The sequence below is a fragment of the Rhinichthys klamathensis genome, unplaced genomic scaffold (assembly GCF_029890125.1).
Source record: "Rhinichthys klamathensis goyatoka isolate OS25496 unplaced genomic scaffold, OSU_Roscu_1.1 h1tg000281l_1, whole genome shotgun sequence".
Lineage (NCBI taxonomy): Eukaryota > Metazoa > Chordata > Actinopteri > Cypriniformes > Leuciscidae > Rhinichthys > Rhinichthys klamathensis.
The window spans coordinates 3,096,032-3,119,370 of record NW_026606800.1 but is presented as its reverse complement, the minus strand read 5'-3'; the positions used below and the strand labels follow the sequence as shown (position 1 = coordinate 3,119,370).

General features: G+C 42.3%; 1 protein-coding gene across 1 annotated transcript in view; it reads right to left on the bottom strand.

Moving 5' to 3' along the window:
- Positions 1-23,339, bottom strand: part of slc35f1 (solute carrier family 35 member F1) — a 116,689-nt gene that overhangs the window by 38,855 nt on the left and 54,495 nt on the right. Inside the window, exon 2 of the mRNA XM_056269131.1 lies at positions 22,730-22,905. Coding sequence (XP_056125106.1) covers positions 22,730-22,905 — 176 coding nt within the window. The remainder of the gene's footprint in view (positions 1-22,729; positions 22,906-23,339) is intronic.

The window sequence follows — 23,339 nt, the reverse complement described above, 5'->3', positions numbered from 1 at the left end:
ATTATGTCCTTTTGACCTTAATATTTATCAAAGAATCCTCAATAAGTTTCCTCAAAAATATTAAACAGCACAACTGTTTTCAACATTGATAGGAAGTTTTTCTTGAGCAGCAAATCAGCATATTAGAATGATTTCTGAAGTATCATGTGACACTGAAGAATCAGCTTTGCCATCACATGAATAAATTATGTTTTAAAATATATTAAAATACAAAACATTTAGTTAAAATGTTAATAATATTTCATAATTTTATTGTATTTTTGATCAAATAAATGTTGCTGAGTTAAAGAGACTTCTTTCAAAATGAAAAATCCTAAACTTTTGAACCATAGGGTTTACTCATGTTTGTTTCAAATGTAAAATCTATTTACATTTAAAATGTATCATAATAATACACTTTCCACAGGAAATATGACATGGTACAAAAAAATAAGCCGAAAACAAGATTAATAAAGAAAGGTAAAAATAAATATAATCAGTCAATTTTCAAGAAACTACAGAATAATCAAAAACAGGTCTACATATTTTTAGATCGGCGCAAAGGGGTCCTGCAGATCCAACCCTGAAGGAATAAAATACAACCAGTTCTCTTTCTGCACAGAGGTTTTGTTAAAATACCGCAGTAATATCTTGACACAGCAAATCTGCTCTTGAAATAAATATGAGTTTTCTATAGAATCATAACAGCAGAAGCACTGCAGGTAATAAAGCAAGACGAGGGAAACTTACTGTAGGAACAAAAGTCTTTGCAGACATTCTAACTCAGTTTCCCCATTATGCTTATTATTTCAGCTGAAGTAGAGTGGAAAGGTGATCACACACTTTCTCTTGGAGGCATTAGCCACGACACTTTACTGAACTGTCCATCTTAGTCGTTCTGATTTTATAAATGAACAAAGGTGAAGACAATTTCTGCAGGGAACAAACTTCTCTGCATATTCCAGCAACTTTTAATGGACAGCCTGACTATAGTTTGGGGGGGATCTATTTCTGTTCCAATTTTTTTTTCCAAAGTTCGAGCACTTCCTTTGAAACCACTAGTGTTTTACTGCAAAAATTTAAAAGTTAATTGATTCATTAGGCCTTCAACATTTCAAAGCTCTCAGGGTGGCTCCAGCAGACAAAACCTCAGAAAATAAGGATAATTGCTCTAATCTAATCGAACATAAAACAATTGTTTTGTTCTTGCACCATCCACAATCTGAAATGTTATTAGGAAAGTTAAGAGCAACTGGTAAAGTCAAGAGAAAATCTGCAGACCAAGAAAGAAAGATTTCTGAAAAAGCTGCAGACCAGCGGGAATATAAAGCAAAGCGTTTGTCACGTGTTCGCTTGCAACTGTATTATGTGACTATAAAACGATACTCGGTTACTAACGTAACCTCGGTTCTCTCTAGAGAGGGAACGAGTATTGCGTAAGTTTAGCTTACGCTACGGGAAAGATTCATCTTCTCGAGATATTGAAGCCAAAAAAATTATCCTTAATTTTGTATTCATTGTCAACGCAGTGCAGCAGCTAGCAGACCTAGAGCAGGCCATCTCGCGTGCTTATTGGCTGCCCTGCATGCATCTGCTGCAGCCTACCAGTGAGCCCCGCGTGACGTCACACCCAATGAAGGGCGCTCGCGCCTTCATAGCGTCATAGCCCGCCAGAATGGGCGTGGCTTAGCGTATATAAGAAGGGGCTCGTAGGCTGAATTCCCTGGTTTTTCGACAACTGAAGCGAAGTCGCTCGTGGCGCGAGCACGGCCGGTTACGCAATACTCGTTCCCTCTCTAGAGAGAACCGAGGTTACGTTAGTAACCGAGTATCGTTCTCTTACGAGAGGTTCTCTCGTATTGCGTAAGTTTAGCTTACGCTACGGGAACACTTTGTCAACGCCGTGCGCGCCAAGCATCCACCATGAGGCCCCGAACTTTCAGGGAACCCCTATGAGGTGGAGAATAAGGTGGCCAGCTACGCGGGCCATCACTTGTACATAAGCACACATAGGGAATACAGAGCAGCGCGCCGGTCTGTATAGGCACATGGCTCATACCCCACTTAGTGCAGCTCAACCAGGAGAGCTGGGTCATGTGAGAGTGATCTGAGCAGGAGGTCTGGGCAGAATACACCTCTCCTCTAAACCGACAACAGTTTAGCCTGCAAGGCAGGAACTTCCAGGTTATAAAACCTGACAAAGGTAGACGGGGAGCTCCAGCCCGCCGCCACACATATGTCATGGATAGAAATTCCACTGGACCATGCCCACGAAGAGGCCACGCCTCTCGTGGAATGAGCCCTGATGCCCAGAGGGCATTGCAGACCTTTTGACGCGTAAGCGGCTGCTATAGCGTCCACTATCCATCTGGACAGGCTCTGTTTCGAGGAGGCGAGACCTTTGGTGCGCCCACCGAACGAAACAAACAGCTGTTCCGAACGCCTGAATGAGGCGGAGCGCGTAATGTAAAACCTCAGCGCTCTGACAGGGCAGAGGAGGTTCACATCACTTTCGCTGTCAGATGCTGGGAGCGCTGACAACGAGATGACTTGCGCTCTGAACGGAGTGCCCATCACTTTCGGAACATAACCATGTCTAGGTCTGAGGATGACTTTAGAGTCATTCGGCCCGAACTCAAGACACGACGCGCTGACAGACAGCGCATGTAGGTCCCCCACACGCTTTACTGACGACAGTGCAGTCAGAAAGACGGTTTTTAGTGATAGATATTTCAACTCCACAGAATCCAGTGGTTCGAAGGGAAAAGCTTTCAGGGCCTCCAGGACCAGTGAAAGATCCCACATGGGAACCGACGGGGGGCGCGGCGGGTTCATCCTCCTAGCTCCTCTTAGGAAGCGGATGACCAACTCATGTCTTCCCAATGACTGGCCGTGCGTCGATTCTGCGAACGCTGCCACGGCCGCCACATACACTTTGAGCGTGGATGGGGACCTCCCCTTATCCAACAGCTCTTGTAGGAAGGAGAGCAGCTGCGCCACCCCGCATGTCCGCGGGTCCAGACCTCTGTCGGTGCACCATTCCGAGAACACCGACCATTTAGACGCGTAGAGCCTTCTTGTAGAAGGGGCTCTAGACTGCGTGATCGTGTTCATTACTCCTTCTGGCAGGGCAACGAGTACCCGTTGATCAACCATGCGTGCAGAGACCAGCGCTCTGGATGGGGATGCCAGATCGTGCCGCGAGCCTGAGAGAGGAGATCTGCCCTCACCGGAATCGGCCACGGAGCTGTATGTGACAGCCGTGCCAGCTCCGGGAACCAAATCTGATTCTCCCAACGCGGGGGCTATGAGGAGCACCGAGTGGCGCGTTTCCCTGATTCTCTTGATTACCTGTGGTAACAGAGAGACCGGGGGAAAAGCATATAGCCGGAGGCTGAGCCAAACCTGGGCCAGCGCGTCCTTGTCCTTCGAGAAGAACGTTGGGCATTGAGCGTTGTCTTTTGACGCAAATAGGTCGACTTCCGCCCTGCCGAACAGGCGCCACAGTTTCTGGACCGTTTGGGGGTGCAGGGACCATTCCCCTGGGGGAACGTTGTCCCTGGACAGTTTGTCTGGGCCGTCGTTCAAATGGCCCGGCACATGCGCCGCCCTCAGCGAGCGCAGGTGCAACTGGGACCAAATAAGGAGGCGCTCCGTCAGATTGCAGAGATTTCTGGATCTGACACCGCCCTGACGGTTTACATAGGATACCACAGACATGTTGTCCGAGCGGACGAGAACATGTTGGTCCTGTATGAACGGGAGGAAGCACTTCAGCGCATTCTCGACCGCTATCATTTCCAGACAGTTTATGTGAAAACACCTCTCTTGGTCTGACCACTGGCCGAAGACCGGTCTGCCCTCGAACAGCGCGCCCCAACCCCAGTTGGACGCGTCTGTCGAAATGACTTTCCGATAAGAGACGGTTCCCATCGTCACTCCCAGCTGGTACCAGTCGGCCACTAACCAGGGCTGCAGAGCCGCTATGCAGGTCTAAGTCACTCTGATTTTCTGACCGCCAGAAACCCAAGCTCGGCGGGACGCGCGAGCATTCAGCCAGCGTTGGAGCGGGCGCATGCGCAGTAGGCCCAGCTGAAGCACCGCTGCAGCTGACGCCATACAGCCCAACATCCTCTGAAAAGTTTTCAAAGGGAGAAAGCTGTCCCTTTGGAAAGACGCGGCTAGGTGGCGAACACGGAGCGCGCGCTGTGCCGATAGACGAGCCGACATAGTCACCGAGTCCAGTTCCATTCCTAAAAAGGAAATTGACTGGCTGGGTAGTAATGAGCTCTTGGTCCAGTTGACCGTGAGACCCAAGCTTTCCAGGTGACTGAGAAGCACTGTTCTGTGAGACAGCAGCTCCGTCTCTGACTGTGCCAAAATCAGCCAATCGTCCAGATAGTTCATTATCCGCAGCCCCTGACTTCTCAGGGGGGCGAGCGCCGCGTCCATGCACTTCGTAAATGTACGGGGTGCCAGAGACAGGCCGAACGGCAGGACGGTGTATTGATATACCTGACCGTCGAAGGCGAATCTCAAAAATCGCCTGTGACGGGGTATTATCTGAATCTGGAAATAGGCATCCTTCAGATCTAGAGAAATAAACCAGTCCCTCGGGCGAACGTGCGCGAGGATTTTCCTGGTCGTAAGCATTTTGAACGGTCTTTTCACAAGCACCCTGTTCAAATGTCTCAGATCTAGGATCGGTCTGAAGGTTCCGTCCTTCTTGGGTACGAGAAAATAACGGCTGTAAAAGCCTGACTCGCTCAGAGAAGGCGGCACCTTTTCTATAGCCCCTTTGCACAGCAGCTTTGCTATTTCTGCGTGAAGTAGGTGTGCTACTTCCGTATTCACTATCGTCGCGGTCCGGGCTCGAAAGCGCGGGGGACGGCGAATGAATTGAAGTGTATAGCCCTGCTTTATTGTACTCAGCACCCATTCCGAAATCCCCGGGATAGATTCCCACGCAACTATGTGAGCCGCTAGGGGGCGAATGGCCTCCAGGGTCAGATCGCCGCCATTCGCGGGCTTGTGAAACTGAACCGGAGCTGCTCTCTGTTCTGGGCAACGGCTGCTCGCTGAAAACCGAAACCGGCTGCTTTGTGTGAGATGTCCCAATCATAAGGGATGGGGAACCTTTTTTCCTCACTTTTTGACACGCGAGCGGCGCTTTGGGCGGAAAAGCGTTCTGTAAGCGTGAGCGCGTTTGCGCGGGCACGAGACTTACACATGTATTTGACGCCCCGATCAAAATGGATGGGGAGCGTTTTATTATCGCCCTGCGTTTCATGATAACACTTAAACGCGCGGGCGGCGCCCGGGGGGAGGTTTGTGTTAGCAAGCGTGAACGCTCTCTGGCGGGCACGGGACTTACATTCATAACCTGCTGTCTTGACCGTGTAACAGAGCGGGCAGATAGTGGGCACAACACTGTGGACACATTTCTTACATTCAACACTCGAGCGGCTTTTCTGCGCTTTATGAGAGTGTGCTCTGTGGGTGACACGATATTTGATGTGCTTGTGTGTAGGGGTGAACACTGGGAGGTGGGCACTTTCACTACACTTAGAACACTGACGGCGTGAGCCGGACCAGACATAATACTCTTTTTGAGATTTCTCTGGGTCGCCGTGAAAACGGCGTTTGTGTGCAGGCGAGAGGGTGGACAAACCGGCTCGTTGGCTGCTAAATGAACCACTGCAGTAGCCTGACTGAAGGGGACTGACAGGGAAATAAGCTTCGACGGCGGTCCGGCCGCGGCGGGACACGCGCGCCTTTTCTCTCTCTTTGTTCGGCGCGGGTTCCTTCGGCAGCGACCACTCGAGCCCGAGGCGGTCGACGGCCTGCGTCAGCAGGCGCATAAGCTCCGCGTCAGCTCCAACGCGGGAACGGCTGGATTCCTGGATCGACGAGGAGCCGGAGTGAAGCGACCATTCCTCGCTGTCCGATGCCAGGATGGAGCAGCAGTCTCTCGTGGCATGTTCCTCGGCCTCCTCCTCAGACGCGACGGCAGTGAGGCTCGTGAGCGGCAGCTGCGCGTCGGGGAGGGGAGGCGGGGAGGGCGAAAGCGAGGCTCGAGGGAGATCCTCCGGCGAGCGCGTCGCTGTGGCCACGGGCTCCGGCTGCCTCAGGGAACGGCGCTTCTTCCTGCGCGGTCCCCCGGAGGGCGGAGCGGCTGCATCCGGGTTAAAGACTTCGAGTCGAGCCCGTAGGGTCGACAGCGGAAGCGCTTCGCAGAACTCGCAGCCCCCGGACGCGAGGGCGAGCTCTGCATGTTCCAGGCCCAGGCAGAGAGCGCAGATCACGTGGCGGTCTCCAACGCTGAGCGGGGCTCTGCACGAGCCGCAGGAAGTGCGAGGCATCTTTAAAAAGACGCTCGCGCTCTTTTAGAAATAGCTCTTTTAGGGCCCGTTCACATATCGCGTCTTTTGCGCGCTCAAGTTCATTATTTCAAATGGAGGCGCGCGGTTTGCGCGCTCATAATGGAAGCGACGCGGTCGCGGTGCGACGCGCTCGTTTTTTCCAGGCGCGTCCGCGCCGCATCGAGATAAAAACATCTCAACTTTTCAGAATGCCGCAAGCGCACCATAAGCGCACAGTAGGTCACGTGACAAGAACCAACCGGAGCGCAACCGCCCTAGCGTTTTGAAAAAAAAGAATGCGGCGCGCCCAGCGTTTTCTACGCGTTTTTAGGCGCGATATGTGAACGCAGCCTTAGAATGCAATGTAAAAGGATACGTCGCCGGATAGCGTAGCTCGCACGGATGGCTGAAGGTGGCGAAGACGGCCGGCTTCCTCAGCGCTGTCCTAAGCTGGCTGTTCGCTGTTCGACGGCGGCGGTGGCTTCTCTCAGATCCAGCGATGCGGAGAGCTCGCTGAAGAGTCGAAAAATCAGGGAATTCAGCCTATGAGCCCCTTCTTATATACGCTAAGCCACGCCCATTCTGGCGGGCTATGACGCTATGAAGGCGCGAGCGCCCTTCATTGGGTGTGACGTCACGCGGGGCTCACTGGTAGGCTGCAGCAGGGCAGCCAATAAGCACGCGAGATGGCCTGCTCTAGGTCTGCTAGCTGCTGCACTGCGTTGACAATGAATACAAAATTAAGGATAATTTTTTTGGCTTCAATATCTCGAGAAGATGAATCTTTCCCGTAGCGTAAGCTAAACTTACGCAATACGAGAGAACCTCTCGTAAGAGAACTAAAAGGACTGTACGTTAAGACAAAAAATGGAGAAGCGGTTGAAGAATTGAACAATTTAAGCATGGGGATAAATACATTTTTCATTGAGATTGTGTGACAGACACACAAACACACACACACACACACGCATGAAATATTGTGCAATTAAAGGGAGGAATGGATTATATTAAGCATCACTGCATCCTGGATAAACCACAAAACCATACATTAACTACTTTTAGAAACAAATTCAGGGCTTTGGATTGGAACATCACAGCTAAATATTGTCACGCTTTGGCTGCGTGAGGCACGTTCAGGAAGACGGATAACTACCAAACTATTTATTGTTTATGAACAAGACACGTACCAAACATAGCAAGCAGTAAAGACGTAGACCTGACCAGGGAGAACTGAAACTAGGGAGACTATATACACAGACAAATGAGTGGCAAAAGGTGCACACGGTGAGTGATGATGACTAATGAGGATGATGAAAGGTAACAGGTGAAACTGATTAACAAGAAAACACATGGTGCATGAACACAGAAGGCAAAACAAAGTCCAAGACAGGTGTCACAGTGACAAATATGTGATGAATATTATTGATAACCGAAGTATAAGTCAGTATATCTCAAACAAGCTGCAAGGTGACCTGAAATAATTCTGTATTAATACTCTGATTTACACACAATTATTAATAATAACAATCAATCACTAAATCAGTAAATAAATAAAGTTCTGGGTTAAGTATTCTTTTAATTTATTAGGTGACATTTCCTGAGATCTTAATGCATTATAATGCATATGTTCATTATACTGTATGTTTCAATACCGGCTGTCGATCTGTATTCATTCTTTCCTATTCAGTTTCTAAAAAAACAGCATTAATGGAATTAACAACTGGCAATTAAGATTTTAAGTCTGACTGTTAAATGGTTTCAAAGAATAAAACGAACGAAAAAGATTCTCATAAGAAAGTGTAAAATGAGGCAAGGGCAGATACATTCAACATCAATGACAATCAAACAAGGAGAAGGCCTGTCTCCCCAAAGATAATCAAACATTTTACTATATATTACATTAAGCAGAGAATATAATTACATTTGCAGACATATTTGATGGTTAGGGCTGGAAAAAAAATCGATTTGATTTAAAAATCGAGTTGGTAGGTCAAATCGATTCATATTTTTAAAAAATCAATTTTTTAGGTTTTTTTTCTCCCCCTCGGCTCCATTACTTTGTATCTTACGTTATGGCCCTGTAGAAGCCGTTTTTGTAAAAATAGGCTAACGATTGCGTCATAACCACGGGACTCTCTGTTGCACAGTAGAGAAATTACCGTATAGACAGGAGGAGAAGCTCGCAGGCAATCAGGGAGACGTGGAGGCATAAAGTGAAGGGAGAAGCCCATAGAGAGTCATAAAGTTGATCCTGCTGCTAGCTCATGGACAGCTCCTACCCACGCTCTCCGGCTCTGAAAGATTCGGAAGGGAATGATTCAGGTTCCTCTTGTTAACGGATCTGGCGACCAGCATCAAGCTTTTTTAAAAAGATGCAAAAGTATCAGAATGATCCCATACAACACGTGTCGTAGCCTATATTCCAAGTGTTCTGGGAGTATTAGATATGCACTTTAATGTACTATTTAATGAAAATCCTTATCTTGGCCATTGGTGTGCATGGCTACGCGACATGCGAGTTCGTGCTGCGTTTACACTTGGCATTAACATGCGACCTGTATCCGGATGTTGTCCACATACACATTGAAAAGACAAGTGTAAACGCGCTTCTGATCGGAAAGTTATCCGATCAGTGTGTCCAGGTTTGGAGGTAGTCGAGGACGCATTGTGATCGGGATCTCAGTGTAATGTAAACGCAATCCAGCCATCGTGTCTGCATTCACAGGTGGACGTCACACAAAACCCGCCCACTGTCATTGTTCCCCCGACCTCCTCTCCCCAGGAATTACTGCACGTAGCTGTGTGGTTTTGCGATACAGTCGAGTGCAAAGTACATCGCAAATATACCGAAATGTTTGCTTTCGCACCCTAAAGTTGCAGAACCATTCATTTTCTGTAAAGAACGTGCATTTTTTCCCACCACAACTGGCAACGTTCTCGGATATGTTTCTCTGTACCGTTTTCATTACGGTATCTATGCACAATATAAGTGCTTGCAGCCTCTTCATCCTCCTCATTTTGCAAGATTTGTAAAATGTCCCCCGGCTGAAAACTGTTTTTAAAAGAAAACCCACCACTTCAGGTCGACTTTGCACCGGAGCCATCCTTTTTTTTCTTCTTCGCGGGAATAGATCAGATTTGTTATCCAGATACAGAAGCCACTTGATGTGGACAGGTGTAAACGCACCGTGTCCTGATTGGCTTATGATCCGATCTGCTTGGTATTAATGCCAAGTGTAAACGCATTATTCACTCCGTCTCGCCCAGAAAAGGCATCACTTCTTGTTATGATGAACACAATATATTCATGGTACATGGATTGTATTACATGTCACTTTTTTTATAATATAATAGCCTAATAATGTAACTCTTGTAGCCGTGCAAGGACCAATGGCCAAGGTCAGGATTTTCATTAAATAATACATTACATTTCATATTGTATACCCCCAGAACACGCGAGAAGGGCATACGGCATTAGAACAACACCAGGGTGAGTAATTTATGACTTTATTGTCCTTTTTGGGTGAACTATCTCTTTAAATCCGCTTTATCTAAAAACAACAACAGAGCATACAAGTAGCCTAATGGAAACATGATAGAAGCAGCAGAAAATCTCTCAGTTAGAAGAGAGAGTGGTATGCTCACACATTGTTGCAGATACAATTCATTATTATAATAAAATATGTACATTATTTAGTATATCAGATCATTTTTCTATTTAGTTACACAAGTAATCCAATCTTACTTAAAACCTTTTTTTATCATGATATAAAAAAAAAAAAGAATATAAGATTATAAATAAGAAAACCCTTAGTTATAATTCTAAAGGATTTTCTTAATGTTGTGCAACTGGCTGCAGATCTAAATTTAAGTTACTATCAAATTAAACTCATGCCCTCTGACATAGATCTCATTTGTGCTTGTCCTAATTGAACACTATGCTAAGCGTCACCTTTTGTGTTCTACAGGAGAAAAAAACCCATACAGGTTTGGAACGACATTAAAAATTGAGTAATTTGAGCAAACATTCTGTCCCTCTCAGCTTTATAAGGATATATGACACTGAACTGTTCTCTGAGGCCTCCATCGTTTTTCTTTTAAATCATATTATCTATTCCCACCTCCCATTCGTGAGAATGTTAATGGTGTGCCATTATATTGACTTTAACAGGATGACCACAGGCAGCAGCTGTGATAGAGATGTCATCGTAGAGCTTGTTAAAGGGACTGACTGGGGAGAGCGTGCTGGTCAAACAAGGAAGAGAAAATTACTCTTAAAGACAGGTCATTCTGAGACACCATATAATAATCCTGTTCCCAGAGAGCACTGACAAATCCCACTGTTACCAGAGAGTTTCTAAAGATGGATCTCTCGACAGACCACTCATCCTCACACTGGCAGTGCAAGGCCCATATGTCCTCAAATTTGCAAATGGCTTGTGGTAGGTCTCAGATTTGTAGAAAGAGTTTGTGTGTGTGTGACTAATGGTCCAAATAAGCAAGTAGTGTGCAATAAAACATTCACAATTTGCTTCGGACTGTACTATTTTAGTTATTATTTATGCAATGAACAAAATGTTTAAGGAGACATTACGAGGAAACTTAAGGAGACATTGATGTGAAGTACAATATAAACACTCAATATATTGGTTAAAATATTGGCTGCTTGTTGATAGTGTAAGGTGGTAATAAATGGTGTTGATACGCACACATTAATTAATCACATGATGTTATATTGCAATAAATAACCCAAACTCAGAAATGGGACATTGGCCTTTTCAGAAGACCACAATACATCACTGATATACACTCTTTAAAATAAAGGTTCTTTACAGCCATCATTACATTAAGAACATTTTCCATCTTTCCATTGCACAAAAGGTTATTTTATTGGAACCATTCTTTAGATTATTAAAATGTTCTTCACACTAAGAAAAAATGGTTCTTTTACTGAGCTGTTCACTAAAAGGAACCCAAAAAAATGTTCTTCTCTGCAAAAAAACCCCTTTTGGAACCTTTTTTTTAAGAGCATATGGAAAGTGAGAAGGCAAATCATAAATACAAATCATTCTAATTATAAAAGAATAGCAGAGTCTACACCACAACTATAACAATGTGTCACAGAGGAACGATATCGTTGGAATCACTTTCTGAACGTTTCATTTTTCAGCTGATGAATGATTAATACACAGACAACCTGTCAGAATCTATCGTGCTCTAAGAGCTCAAGCATTTAAAGCCACGGACGACTAACCTGCAGCACGTGCTTAGAATAAACAGAATGCTATTGTGCGTTGATGTGGACACTAATATATTTATCGTTAGAGTTAACTTTATGGGTATTATTCTTGGTGTGAACTTGGTGTAAATCAGTGGTGATCCATGATGCAGTGTAAACCTCAAAGAAAAGCCTGAAGCCCTGAGGTAAAAGCATACATGCAATACAGTAGTCAAGAAAAAACAGCTATACTCAGGAGAACATGAAGCACTTATGATAAAAGCAGCCGTTAAATTAATAAATAATGCAGAAATCCTCTGTCCAGCTACATTTACCTTGGCAATTACTAAAAGCCTTATAGAACTAATATGATCACTCCAGAGACTAAAGGACCCTTCCAGAGAATCATTATCTGTTCTCCCATTACAAACAATATAACTGCAAATGTCAGTTGATGTACATCAGATATTGTAGACTGACTTGAATTGAATGAATTAACATTCTGCACAAATAATATATAAACTACTTTTCAGGAAAGCATGTTGTTCAATAATTACCTTGTGTGTTCTGCATAAAAAAACATGCACATGACTGACATAAGGGTGAGCAAATGATGACAGAATTTTAAAGTCGGAATGAAACAAAAGTTGCAATGCTTTTCTTCCCTATATTGTGATGTATATCTGAGTGAAACGGCCTCTCGAACAAGAGAAAATGTAAGACGGGACTTGATTTTGTCCATCGGGAATTGATTGAATCATTGGAGCGTTGTGGTTTGCTATTGCTGCAATCTTTGATTATTATGAGGGCACATGAATAAAAAAAATGTGCACGCATAAATATTCTATAAAAAAACCAAGAATTGTCCATTTTGATTTCATGGTGACCTTAAGATCCTACTTAACCTTGATTTTTACTTAAAAAGTTATTTTTTCATTGTTTTAGATAGCAAATTGTGAATCATTTTGGCCAACACCTGATGTATTAAATGGTGCTATATAAATAAATAAAGAACAAGAACATTGACAAACTAACTTTTTTTTTTTCAGATGAAACTGGATATCACTTGCTGAATTAAATATAAAAAGTAATGAGGTTTTGACAACAGTGTAACATACTGTATACTGTTTTACATTCTATTTGTAAAAATGTGTTGGCAGTGTATACAAAATGTGCAGTATTATGTTACCTCTTAAAAATTGCTTCCATTTATCCATCACATTGTAAATGGATGCTCACGATCCATTGTGAGGTACTGTATTCGGCAAATGTAGAAGGTAGGTCATCATCCGTGCACAGACAATTTGTATACCGTGCTTAGACTTCATCTGCATATTTACATTTAGACACTTGCACCCAAACGTGTCAAACAGACCAAATTTAACCAGATGCATGAACATTTATACATATAAATGTAGGCCTATTCATTTACATTTACTATATGTGTGATGTTTGCTAGGAATCAAACCCATGACCTTGGCATTACTGAGACAGCACCAAACTGAGTCTGTGCCATTGTAGAATCACTTCAACACAACCTCCAAAAAGCTGCATTGGATTGGATATATGCGTGTGTGGTCATAAAGGGCTCATTCACACTCAACACTGGCCGAGGAGGATGCATGCACGCCCCATCATCGTGTGGACACAGTTTATTGATTATCTGTCCATGGGGAGAACAGAATAGAGTCAAGGCAAACAATATATCTCTTCCCTCACTCCTGCCAGCTCAACACTTCTAGTCTGTGTCAGTGAGAAGGAGTGGATTCAGCTGGCCTCTAAACAACCAATAAAGAAGCTTTCTGGGGTAATCATCAATGTAAAGGAGAAAGCACTGACCGCACACATTACCCAGCAATCCTAGCACTCGATTTTACAGGAGATAATGAAGACGGTGTGATGGCTGACTGCAAACACAAAGTGGAGGCCACCTCTCCTCGTACAATGCATAATATGCATTGCACTTGTATAACCTATAGTTTTAACAAGGTATTTTATGCTATTGAAATGCATCTAAAAGCAGTGTAAGTAGTGCTTTAACATGCATCGAATCACAAATCCAGTTATTAAAAATTAATTTTCACTATAATGTGGAATGTCACAGAGTTTGACAAAATTTGGATGAATTAATCAAAAGGATATACATTTAATCAAATCATGATATGGACTAGTTCTTGTGAATATTAAAGCACAAAAAGACTGCTATTTAAATATGAGTCTGCATTTTATGTGCGTCTCTGAAAAAGAATTTGGGGGGGGAATTAAACAGAATTTGGGGAAAAAATAAAACAGTTAGGACCCTAAAAATCTAATTTTGTTAAGCTTTTCATAAATCGTTCAATTTAAAAAAATTAATATTTTAATAAATCCAGACAACAACAAAAAAAACAGTACCCCACCAAATTTAAAACAGAAAAAAATTAATTTGTGAAAAAAATGAACAGAATTTGGGGGGAATTAAGATGGATTTCATAGGGCCCTAAATTATACCAGGAAACATGAAACAAAAAGTCATCACAGAGCAAATGCCAACAGTTTGAATAATGTGAACTCACTCCAAAAAAATCATTACCATTCATTCCATCAAGCATCATAACCGGCAAAACTTGATTCATGTTGGGATGCAAAATGCTAATAAACCCAGAAGTTATTTTTTTAAATGGATGTTTTTCCGAGACAAGCTGTGAAAAGATCAAATTGACTGATTTTGCTGTTGCAATCCACCAGGAAATCAAGCTTTGAAACATCTCAAAAATAATTGCACCCTAATATCAGCGATTCAAATGGTTCCTGATGCCACATCTCTAGACATGTAGATGCCAGAGTAAAAACAAATCACAGCAGCGTAAAATCAATACTAGGGGTATCGCATCAAAATGATTAATTAGCTTATTGAATGAAGCTCTAGGGGAGAGTTACAATTGCTGTACAAGTTGTACAAGCCTCTAATGTCAGATTATGGCAGTGATGAATGTGAGGGGGCGTGGCTCTTCACAGCTCAAGGCCAAAAGGCTCAGAGTAAGTGAAACTCTACACCTGCAGTAGACTCTGTGCTAAATCCCAGAGACTGGTGGTCTTAGGCCATGTGTCCACCGAAGCGGTTTTTCCTAACGTCAGCATATTCTTAAAAATTTGTTTTCAATGGGAGCACAGCTTATTTAAAAACGCCAGGAGCGTGACAAGGCGCTGAGTGTCTATCCATGCTGAAACCTGCTGGGTTTTTTTCTGGATGGCTAGAGTTGAATTTTGGTTAAACGCAGTGCTCATCGCTGTCACTTTTTTTACCCATCCGTCAAATCACAGTGGAGGAGGGGCGGGACAATTAACACACCGACCAACCGCCACATCCTGCTTGTACAATGGCAACAGATGACAATAACAAACACAACAATCATTTGAAACAAGAGCCAGAGCAAATACTTTACATTTGGAGACATTTTTATATTCAGAAACAAACTATCTGTGAAATCAGATACTAGTGACTATAGCGGATATTCCATATTATAGCAACCAAAGAATCTCAACTGAACATATAAACAATGCTCTTGTAAAAACCTGAGCTGAAACAATAGTATATAATGAATACACATAGTTAACTACATTTTCATGTTTTAGAGACTGTAAATAATTTTGGATGCAACTGCATATTCAGTTATGCATTCTGACTGCCAAGTACAATGTGACTGTACATTGTAAATTTTTGTTATGTTATGGATATAGCTGGTTAATCAAATTAATAAAATGACAGTAACTAAACAAGAAAATATTTATTTATTTATCTACAACATATATACAACATAACTATTTACATTTGTACAGACAATGACAGAAATATCTTCATGTTTTAGACTGGGTGAATGTAAATAATTTCGGCAAAGACGTTTTCTCAACAAGAGTTATGCATTCTGACTACAATGTACAATGTGACTGTATGTGCAATGCAAACGGTTATGTTTCTGTTGTGTATATAGCCAAATAAATTTAAATAAATATCCACAACATATTTATAATAACAATTGTACAGACAAGTGCTGTCCTAAATGCTGCCCTAAAACCCATTTTGGTGATAAAATGCAGTATTGACTGATGGGCATTTGATTATTTATATACACAGAACAAAATTATAAACGCAACACTTTTGTTTTTTCCCCCATTTTTCATGAGCTGAACTCAAAAGAACTTTTTCTATGTATGTACACAAAAGGCCTATTTCTCTCAAATATTGTTCACAAATCTGTATATATCTATATATGTTTTATATATGTTTTATATACGCCGATCCAGAGCATCCCAAAAATTCCCAATGTGTGACATGTCTGGTGATTATGCTGGCCATGCAAGAACTGGGATGTTTTCAGCTTCCAGGAATTGTGTACAGATCCTTGCAACATGGGGCCGTGCATTATCATGCTGCAACATGAGGTGATGGTCGTGGATGAATAGCACAACAATGGGCCTCAGGATCTCGTCACGGTATCTCTGTGCATTCAAAATTCCATCAATAAAATGCACCTGTGTTGGTTGTCCATAACATACGCCTGCCCATACCATAACCCCACCGCCACCATGGGACACTCGATCCACAACGTTGACATCAGCAAACCACTCACCCACACGACGCCATACACGCTGTCTGCCATCTGCCCTGTACAGAGAAAACCAGGATTCATCCGTGAAGAGAACACCTCTCCAAAGTGCCAGACGCCATCGAATGTGAGCATTTGTCCACTCAAGTCGGTTACGACAACGAACTGCAGTCAGGTCGAGACCCCGATGAGGATGACGAGCGTGCACATGAGCTTCCCTGAGATGGTTTCTGACAGTTTGTGCAGAAATTCTTTGGTTATGCAAAACGATTGTTGCAGCAGCTGTCCGGGTGGCTGGTCTCAGACGATCTTGGAGGTGAAGATGCTGGATGTGGAGGTCCTGGGCTGGGGTGGTTACACTTGGTCTGCGGTTGTGAGGCCGGTTGGATGTACTGCCAAATTCTCTGAAACGCCTTTGGAGACGGCTTATGGTAGAGAAATGAACATTCAATTCACGGGCAACAGCTCTGGTGGACATTACTGCAGTTAGCATGGCAATTGCACGCTCCCTCAAAACTTGCAACATCTGTGGCATTGTGCTGTGTGATAAAACTGCACATTTTAGAGTAGCCTTTTATTGTGGCCAGCCTAAGGCACACCTGTGCAATAATCATGCTGTCTAATCAGCATCTTCATATGCCACACCTGTGAGGTGGATGGATTATCTCGGCAAAGGAGAAGTGCTCACTAACACAGATTTAGACAGATTTGTGAACAATATTTGAGAGAAATAGGCCTTTTGTGTACATAGAAAAAGTATTAGATCTTTGAGATCAGCTCATGAAAAATGGGGGGAAAAACAAAAGTGTTGCATTTATAATTTTGTTCAGTGTATATAAATAATCAAATGCCCATCAGTCAATACTGCATTTTATCACTAAAATGGGTTTTAGGGCGATATTTAGGACAGCACTAAATCTGAGGCAAAGCAGCTAAAATACAAGTGCACACACACAATTTCCTCTATTTTCCTACCACTTCCCTCGCAGCAAACTGTTTTCAGCTTCTTTTTGTGATTATAACCATTATTGCCACGCACTCGTTTCTCTTTGCCAGCGTCCACTTGGCAGCCATGGTACAGCTCCGACAGATTGGTAAGAAGAATTCTGGCATGCAATTGTATTTGTTCTCTATTCCTGAAACAATGGGAGAGAGAAAGCCATATGCTGGGCAGACACGGTCCTACTGGAACAAGAGCTATTCTGGCTCGGTTTGCATCCTCACACCAGGTAAATGGGCTATTCTGATACACCGCTTCTCTCATGCTTTGAAAAGCTATTCTTTAAATTTTATCTTTCAATATCAGCGAACTTGATACTAATGCAGCTCACTTGATACAGTATCAAAAGGCCATTTATACAACGAAATTGGTGTCTGAACAGAAAACTATATCTGAAACAAACAGAAGCATCAGAAAAACACGATTCTTTTCAAATACAAAAGACATACCCACCGGGATCAAATATTGATAGAGTTGTTCCATTTTCAAAGGTTCCTCAGCAACTGAAAGCTTTCTAAAATATTAAATGTTGAAGGTGTATTTAATATGTCCTCTGATCATCAGCAGAGAGTAATGTTCTGGAATTGCCATAATATGAATCAGGCTTAAAGCACGGCAGAGCAAAACGCTGTCGCTTCAAACATTTCTGTAAGCCATCAGCATTAGCCTCGAGTAATTAATATCTGCCTGGCCGCATTAGTACAGGAAACCAGATTATGCCTGCATGCACCGGTAAAAAGTGATGTAGTTGTGACTGGAAAGAGAGAGAGCGAAGACTGATATCCCTCCATAGTCCTTCTTCACTTCTGCAGTTTCAGGGCTTAAATCCAATTTGAACGGAGCACATGGGTCATGACAGCTACACAGAAGAGGTGAGAAGAGACGACCGTCAGGAAGGAAATGAGAAAAGCAAGTTTCATTTTTACCAAGGCTATTGTAAGATGACAGCTTCTACGTTGTCGGACTGTACAAGATGAGCGTCATTGTTTGGCCGGAGCTCGTGGACACAGGACGGCTGACAGGCAGCTGCTTTTGTTGCACTCTCGTTAGTCTAAAAGCATACATTCCCTGCCCACTTTCAGAAGCGTGTGGCCATGTTTACCGAGGCTGCAGACACAACTCCTTGGTCACTGGAGTAGAACAAAGAGAGTGGGCCAATTTGGCAGGGGCAGTTTTGACGTGTCTACCCGACGGCTCAATCAGAGAAGCGAGCTTGAAATAATGAGTTTGTACGCAGTCTTTGTGTGCAATGTTTGCATGCTTCAAATTAAAGATTCGCTAGGCTTGTCAATTAAAATGATGCATAATGGGGGGGGGGGGCGGGATATCTATCTATATGGGGGGGGGGGGGGGGGGGCCCATATGTCAGTGGTGTTCTGAAATGAACAAATCAAATGTAAATTCATGTCCCAGTTATAGTCACATTTTTTCAGATTAAATAAACATTACTTTACATTACATCAAAAAAAGAAAAAAAGAAAAAAAGATGTATAATTCTATTTTTATTCTATTTTTTTCGTTCTAATATTCTGAATGTTCCAATCCAATCTGATCTCTAACCTATAGTGCTGCCTGATTCATAATCACACTGTTCGTTCTTTGGCCAGAGGAGAACTGGCCCCGGCTGACCCTAGTTTCTCCCAAGGTTTTTTCTCCATTCTGTTACCTGATGGAGTTTTAGTTCCTTGCCATTGTCGCCTTTTTCCACCTTTGGCTTTTGGCTTGCTTAGTTGAGGACATTTAATATTCAACAATATTATTGATCTGCCTGCATTGATACCATCATGAGAACTGAACTGAGCTGGACGATGACATCACGGTTTTCTCCAGAGCGGCTAGCTATATATATAAATTAACTAAATTAATAACTTTTTTACATCAAAAATGAACCATCACTGAACTTACTTAAACTGAATTATGATGCTATTTTCTTCTAGAAACAAACTTTGTTGCATTATTTTCCTGTTATCTCTGTAAAGCTGCTTTGAAACAATCTGTATTGTAAAAAGCGCTATATAAATAAAGGTGACTTGTCTTGACTATTTATTAAAACCAAGTAGAAATCTCATCAAGTTAGTGTTTTATGCATTTTTACATTTATTCCAAAATAATAACTAAAGGCAGTAACACTTTAAACAATATATTTTATTTGTGTATTGATGTTCAGCTGTTCTTTTTTTAATAGTCAACTTATTTTCGTATCATCAATCATTCTTGGTAAACACAGTCTGTCACAGACACGAAGATGTACCTTTAATTTCCCCAAGCTGATTGCTCATTAAAATAAACCCACAGTCATCATGTTTTCAGGCCATTTCAAGTTTGATTTTGACGTGACACAAAGTGGTGATATCTAAGTGGCTGAGTTGTTTACTTACTTTTTAATTAGTAAAAGTCTGATATCCAAAGTCCCTTTCAGGCAAGTCATTTCACTCGGCGGCCATCTTTGAAACTATTTCAGTCATACAAGTGCAGCTCCTATCTCTTTGAATGGAGAAACATCAAATTCTCCAAAGCTGTTCACCAAACTAATGATTCATTTTCATATTTGAAATCATCAATGAAATCTGCCAACAAGTGCCTCGAATTTTGTTTCTAAAACATGACAAAAAAAAACATGCATTTTTCAGGCTGGACCAGCCAATGCACAAGCGCAGTCTTAAACGTGCGTCTCAGAACACTGACAGCCTCTGGCTAAAGGCAGCTGCAGTGAAGCAATGACTTTACCAATTAGCGATTGGCTATTTTTTTTAGAAGGCGTTACTTATACTGCCATATTGCAGGTTGCACTTTCTCCCATTTATAATAAAATGAGTGCAACGTCTTTGTATATCTAAAGTCTTTGGACAATCATCCTGAAGTTTATATTGCAATATTGATCATAGACATACCACTTATGGCATGATTACTTACCAGTTAAATAGACATAAAATCTTGCACTTTCATTGAAATATTCTATTCCAATAGACAAATATACTGAACTCTCAAATGTTTTTGTATAAACCTATACAGTATAGGTTTATACAAAAACATTTGAGAGTTCTGTAATAATATTTATTATTAATTCTGGTATAAAATTATTAAAGCTCATGGTGATTCCAAGAGTTATCAAAAATCATTAACGGTCCTGTTTAGTCTTCAAAAACATGAATTATCCGTTATTGGTCTGAAAAGGAGCTTATTAAAACAACCCCATTTCTGTATAAAAAGATTAAAGACATGTGATATATTATAAATAGACTGTGAGTTGGCATATTTCTCAGCTCAGAACACGACTCTTTTCCATATCTATTCTTAGCCTGCTGAAAGTATGCCAGAAAACAATTGTGTCAAAGCTTTCTGTGTGGACGAGAGGCTGAACATGAAATCAATTAAGGAATAAAACTTGAGCTTGACACCTTTAACCTGACTTGCTGTCTAGACATTTCTATACATTAAATGTTTAGAAACTTGAAACATATAATTACCACATCTGCATTAAGACAAGGCTTATTATGCACTCCTACATGTTTCGGTTAGTACTATTACATAAACAAAAGACAGAGTGTTTGCCCACAATTAGGGTACATTTACACAAGACGTCAATGTTGTCAAAACGATCCCCGTTCACGGTAATGAACAAAAACGCTGTATTCTGCTGCCAGGCCAGTAGTTGGCGATGTCACTTTGTAAAGAAACACTACACGCTTATAGATTGAACACATAATACGCATGAGCATGACGTCACAGTTTCCACAAATTCGTGTTTTTGTAGTTTACACTGAGACGATAACGGTATTGATTTCAAGAACTTGGGGCCCTATCATACACCCGGCCGGCGCAATGCAGCACCAAGCGTGACCGTGACGCAAGTGTTTTTTGCTAGTTTCAGCTTGACACAGTTATCATTTTCACGTCCTGCGCCACATTGTTTAAATAGCAAATGCATTTGCGCCTATTTGTGCACCCATGGGCGTGCTGGGCGCATTGTTCAGGCGCATTGTTGGCACATTGCTATTTTGAGGGAACTGAAATAGACCAACTAAAACCTGGTCTAAAGTCAATGGCGCAGTATTTTTTTGTTATTTAGTAATGTGCGCCTATAGGCTGGTCCACAATGCGCGTACACTCTGCTTATTACACACACAGTGCAGCAGCAGCAGCACACAAACATGCCAAATATTACAAATAAAAAGATTACAATGTAAAAGATTAATGTTGTGTGCATAAAGATATGGTGGAATCCGGCCTGCCCCGTAGATGGTCTGCTTGCACGCTTTAACCTCGCGCACGAGCAGATCCTTTTGCACTCTGGAGACGCCGTGTTCAGTCTTTCCGTTTGCAAATTGTGCCATCTAGTTCACGAGTTCACACACAAATAAGTCGGATAGAATAAATGGTGTGCATATTTGGCGTGCTATCTGAGGAGAGGGCTCCGGGCTCGGTGTTCAGCCCGAACCCATAGAGTACTCCCCCCGTATTCCTGGCTGTGGAAGGAACAAGCCAAGAGTGAGGAGTCGGGGTGGTGGAGGGATGCTGAAAAACTGTCGAGAAATGTAGGCGAGTCGACTGAGTGAATATATATATATGCTTCCTCTCATGCTGATAGGATAGACAAGATGATTGTTGATGACAAGTTGATTGGATTGATTATTTGAACGTGCTCCTCCCGAACTTTGTTTAATGAAACATATAGTGAATCCACCATGGCGCAGGCGCAAGCGCAACTGGCTTCGAAAAGGGAATGGGAAATTACACTCTGATTGTTTTTTTGCACGTTACGCCCAAAACACACCCATTACTTATTAAGAGAATAGGGACAACCCTTTTAGACCATGCGCTGGGCGTGCCAACCATTTTTCCCGTTGTTAATATAAGTGGTTCCGGACTTGTGCACTTGTGCCCTGCGCTTTAGACCATGCGCTTAGATCGTTAAAATAGCGCCCTCGCGCTTTGAAACCCGTTTTCAAAAGTTTGCGAATTTCAGGCCCCCGAAACGCCATTGTTCTGTAAATGAATGTCCAAAACGGATAAAAAGTTTTCCATTTTTTGTTGGAAACGCCATCGTGTAAACGGCACCTTACTTAGTTCAGTCTATACAAATTTGACATTTTACAAACAATTTATATGTAAATCATTTTATTTACAATTTATTTACAAATAAATAGAAGCTGACATTCTATGTTTACTTCAGGGAAACATTTTACAAAAGTGGAATTCAATGAATTTATCTTTTTAATCAAAATCACTATATTATTTTAAATAACTTATTATTTAGAAAGAGAAATATTCTAAAACAAAAACATCAAATAAATAATATAAAAATATAACTAATATAAAATATAAGAATTAAAGCCAGGACCTGACTGACTGATTTTTGTATAGAAACAGGCTAGTAGTTTTGAAAGTTTCTGCCAGAGTCCCAGAAGATGTCAGAGAGAAATTTAATGGGAAAAAAAAACCTTTTTCTGACAGTCTTTAATAAAAAATGTATGTTCCCATGGTCTTATCATTGCCTTTTCTTACAGATAACCTCACGTTATTGTTTCCATTTGACCGTATTTTTATTAAACTTCACAGAAACCAGAGAGGAGCCGCCCCTTACCTTGCCTGACTGCAAGCGTGGTAGTGTAGACCAGGAACAGCAGGATGTAGTTGAGAAAGCTCTGAAACACAGGGGTGTTGGCGTGGTAATCATCCGCCAGGTATTTGCTGGTCAGGCCAATCCCACAGATGAGCAGCGATAAGACCTGGCCAAGGGCCAGCGTGAGGAGAAGTTCTCTGTGAACGGAAACCCAGAAGTCAGTCCCATATCACACAGATCCAGAGAAACTGTACTGTAAGTATGTACTGCATCGCTCTATTGCAGAGGCATCTCTTCTCTTCTCTGATGGTGTTATCTGGTGCGAAGGTGAGACAACTAATTAATTCCCTATGGACAAAATCACATCCTGCCCAACAATCTTTTCTTGTTCATGAAGCTGTTCCACTCAGATATACGTCACAATAGTGAAGAAAAGACTATCGCAACTTCCATTTCATGCTGACTTTAACTCTGACAGATGGACACATGTAAACAGTGCAAATTATAGAACCAGCTAAATTGTGAAGGTTAGTGTACATATAACTGTGCTGCGTATTGAGTGATTCAATGAATCCAAGCATAAATCTCAACAACCTCGGAGAATAATGGGTTTAAGGTATTCATATGGATA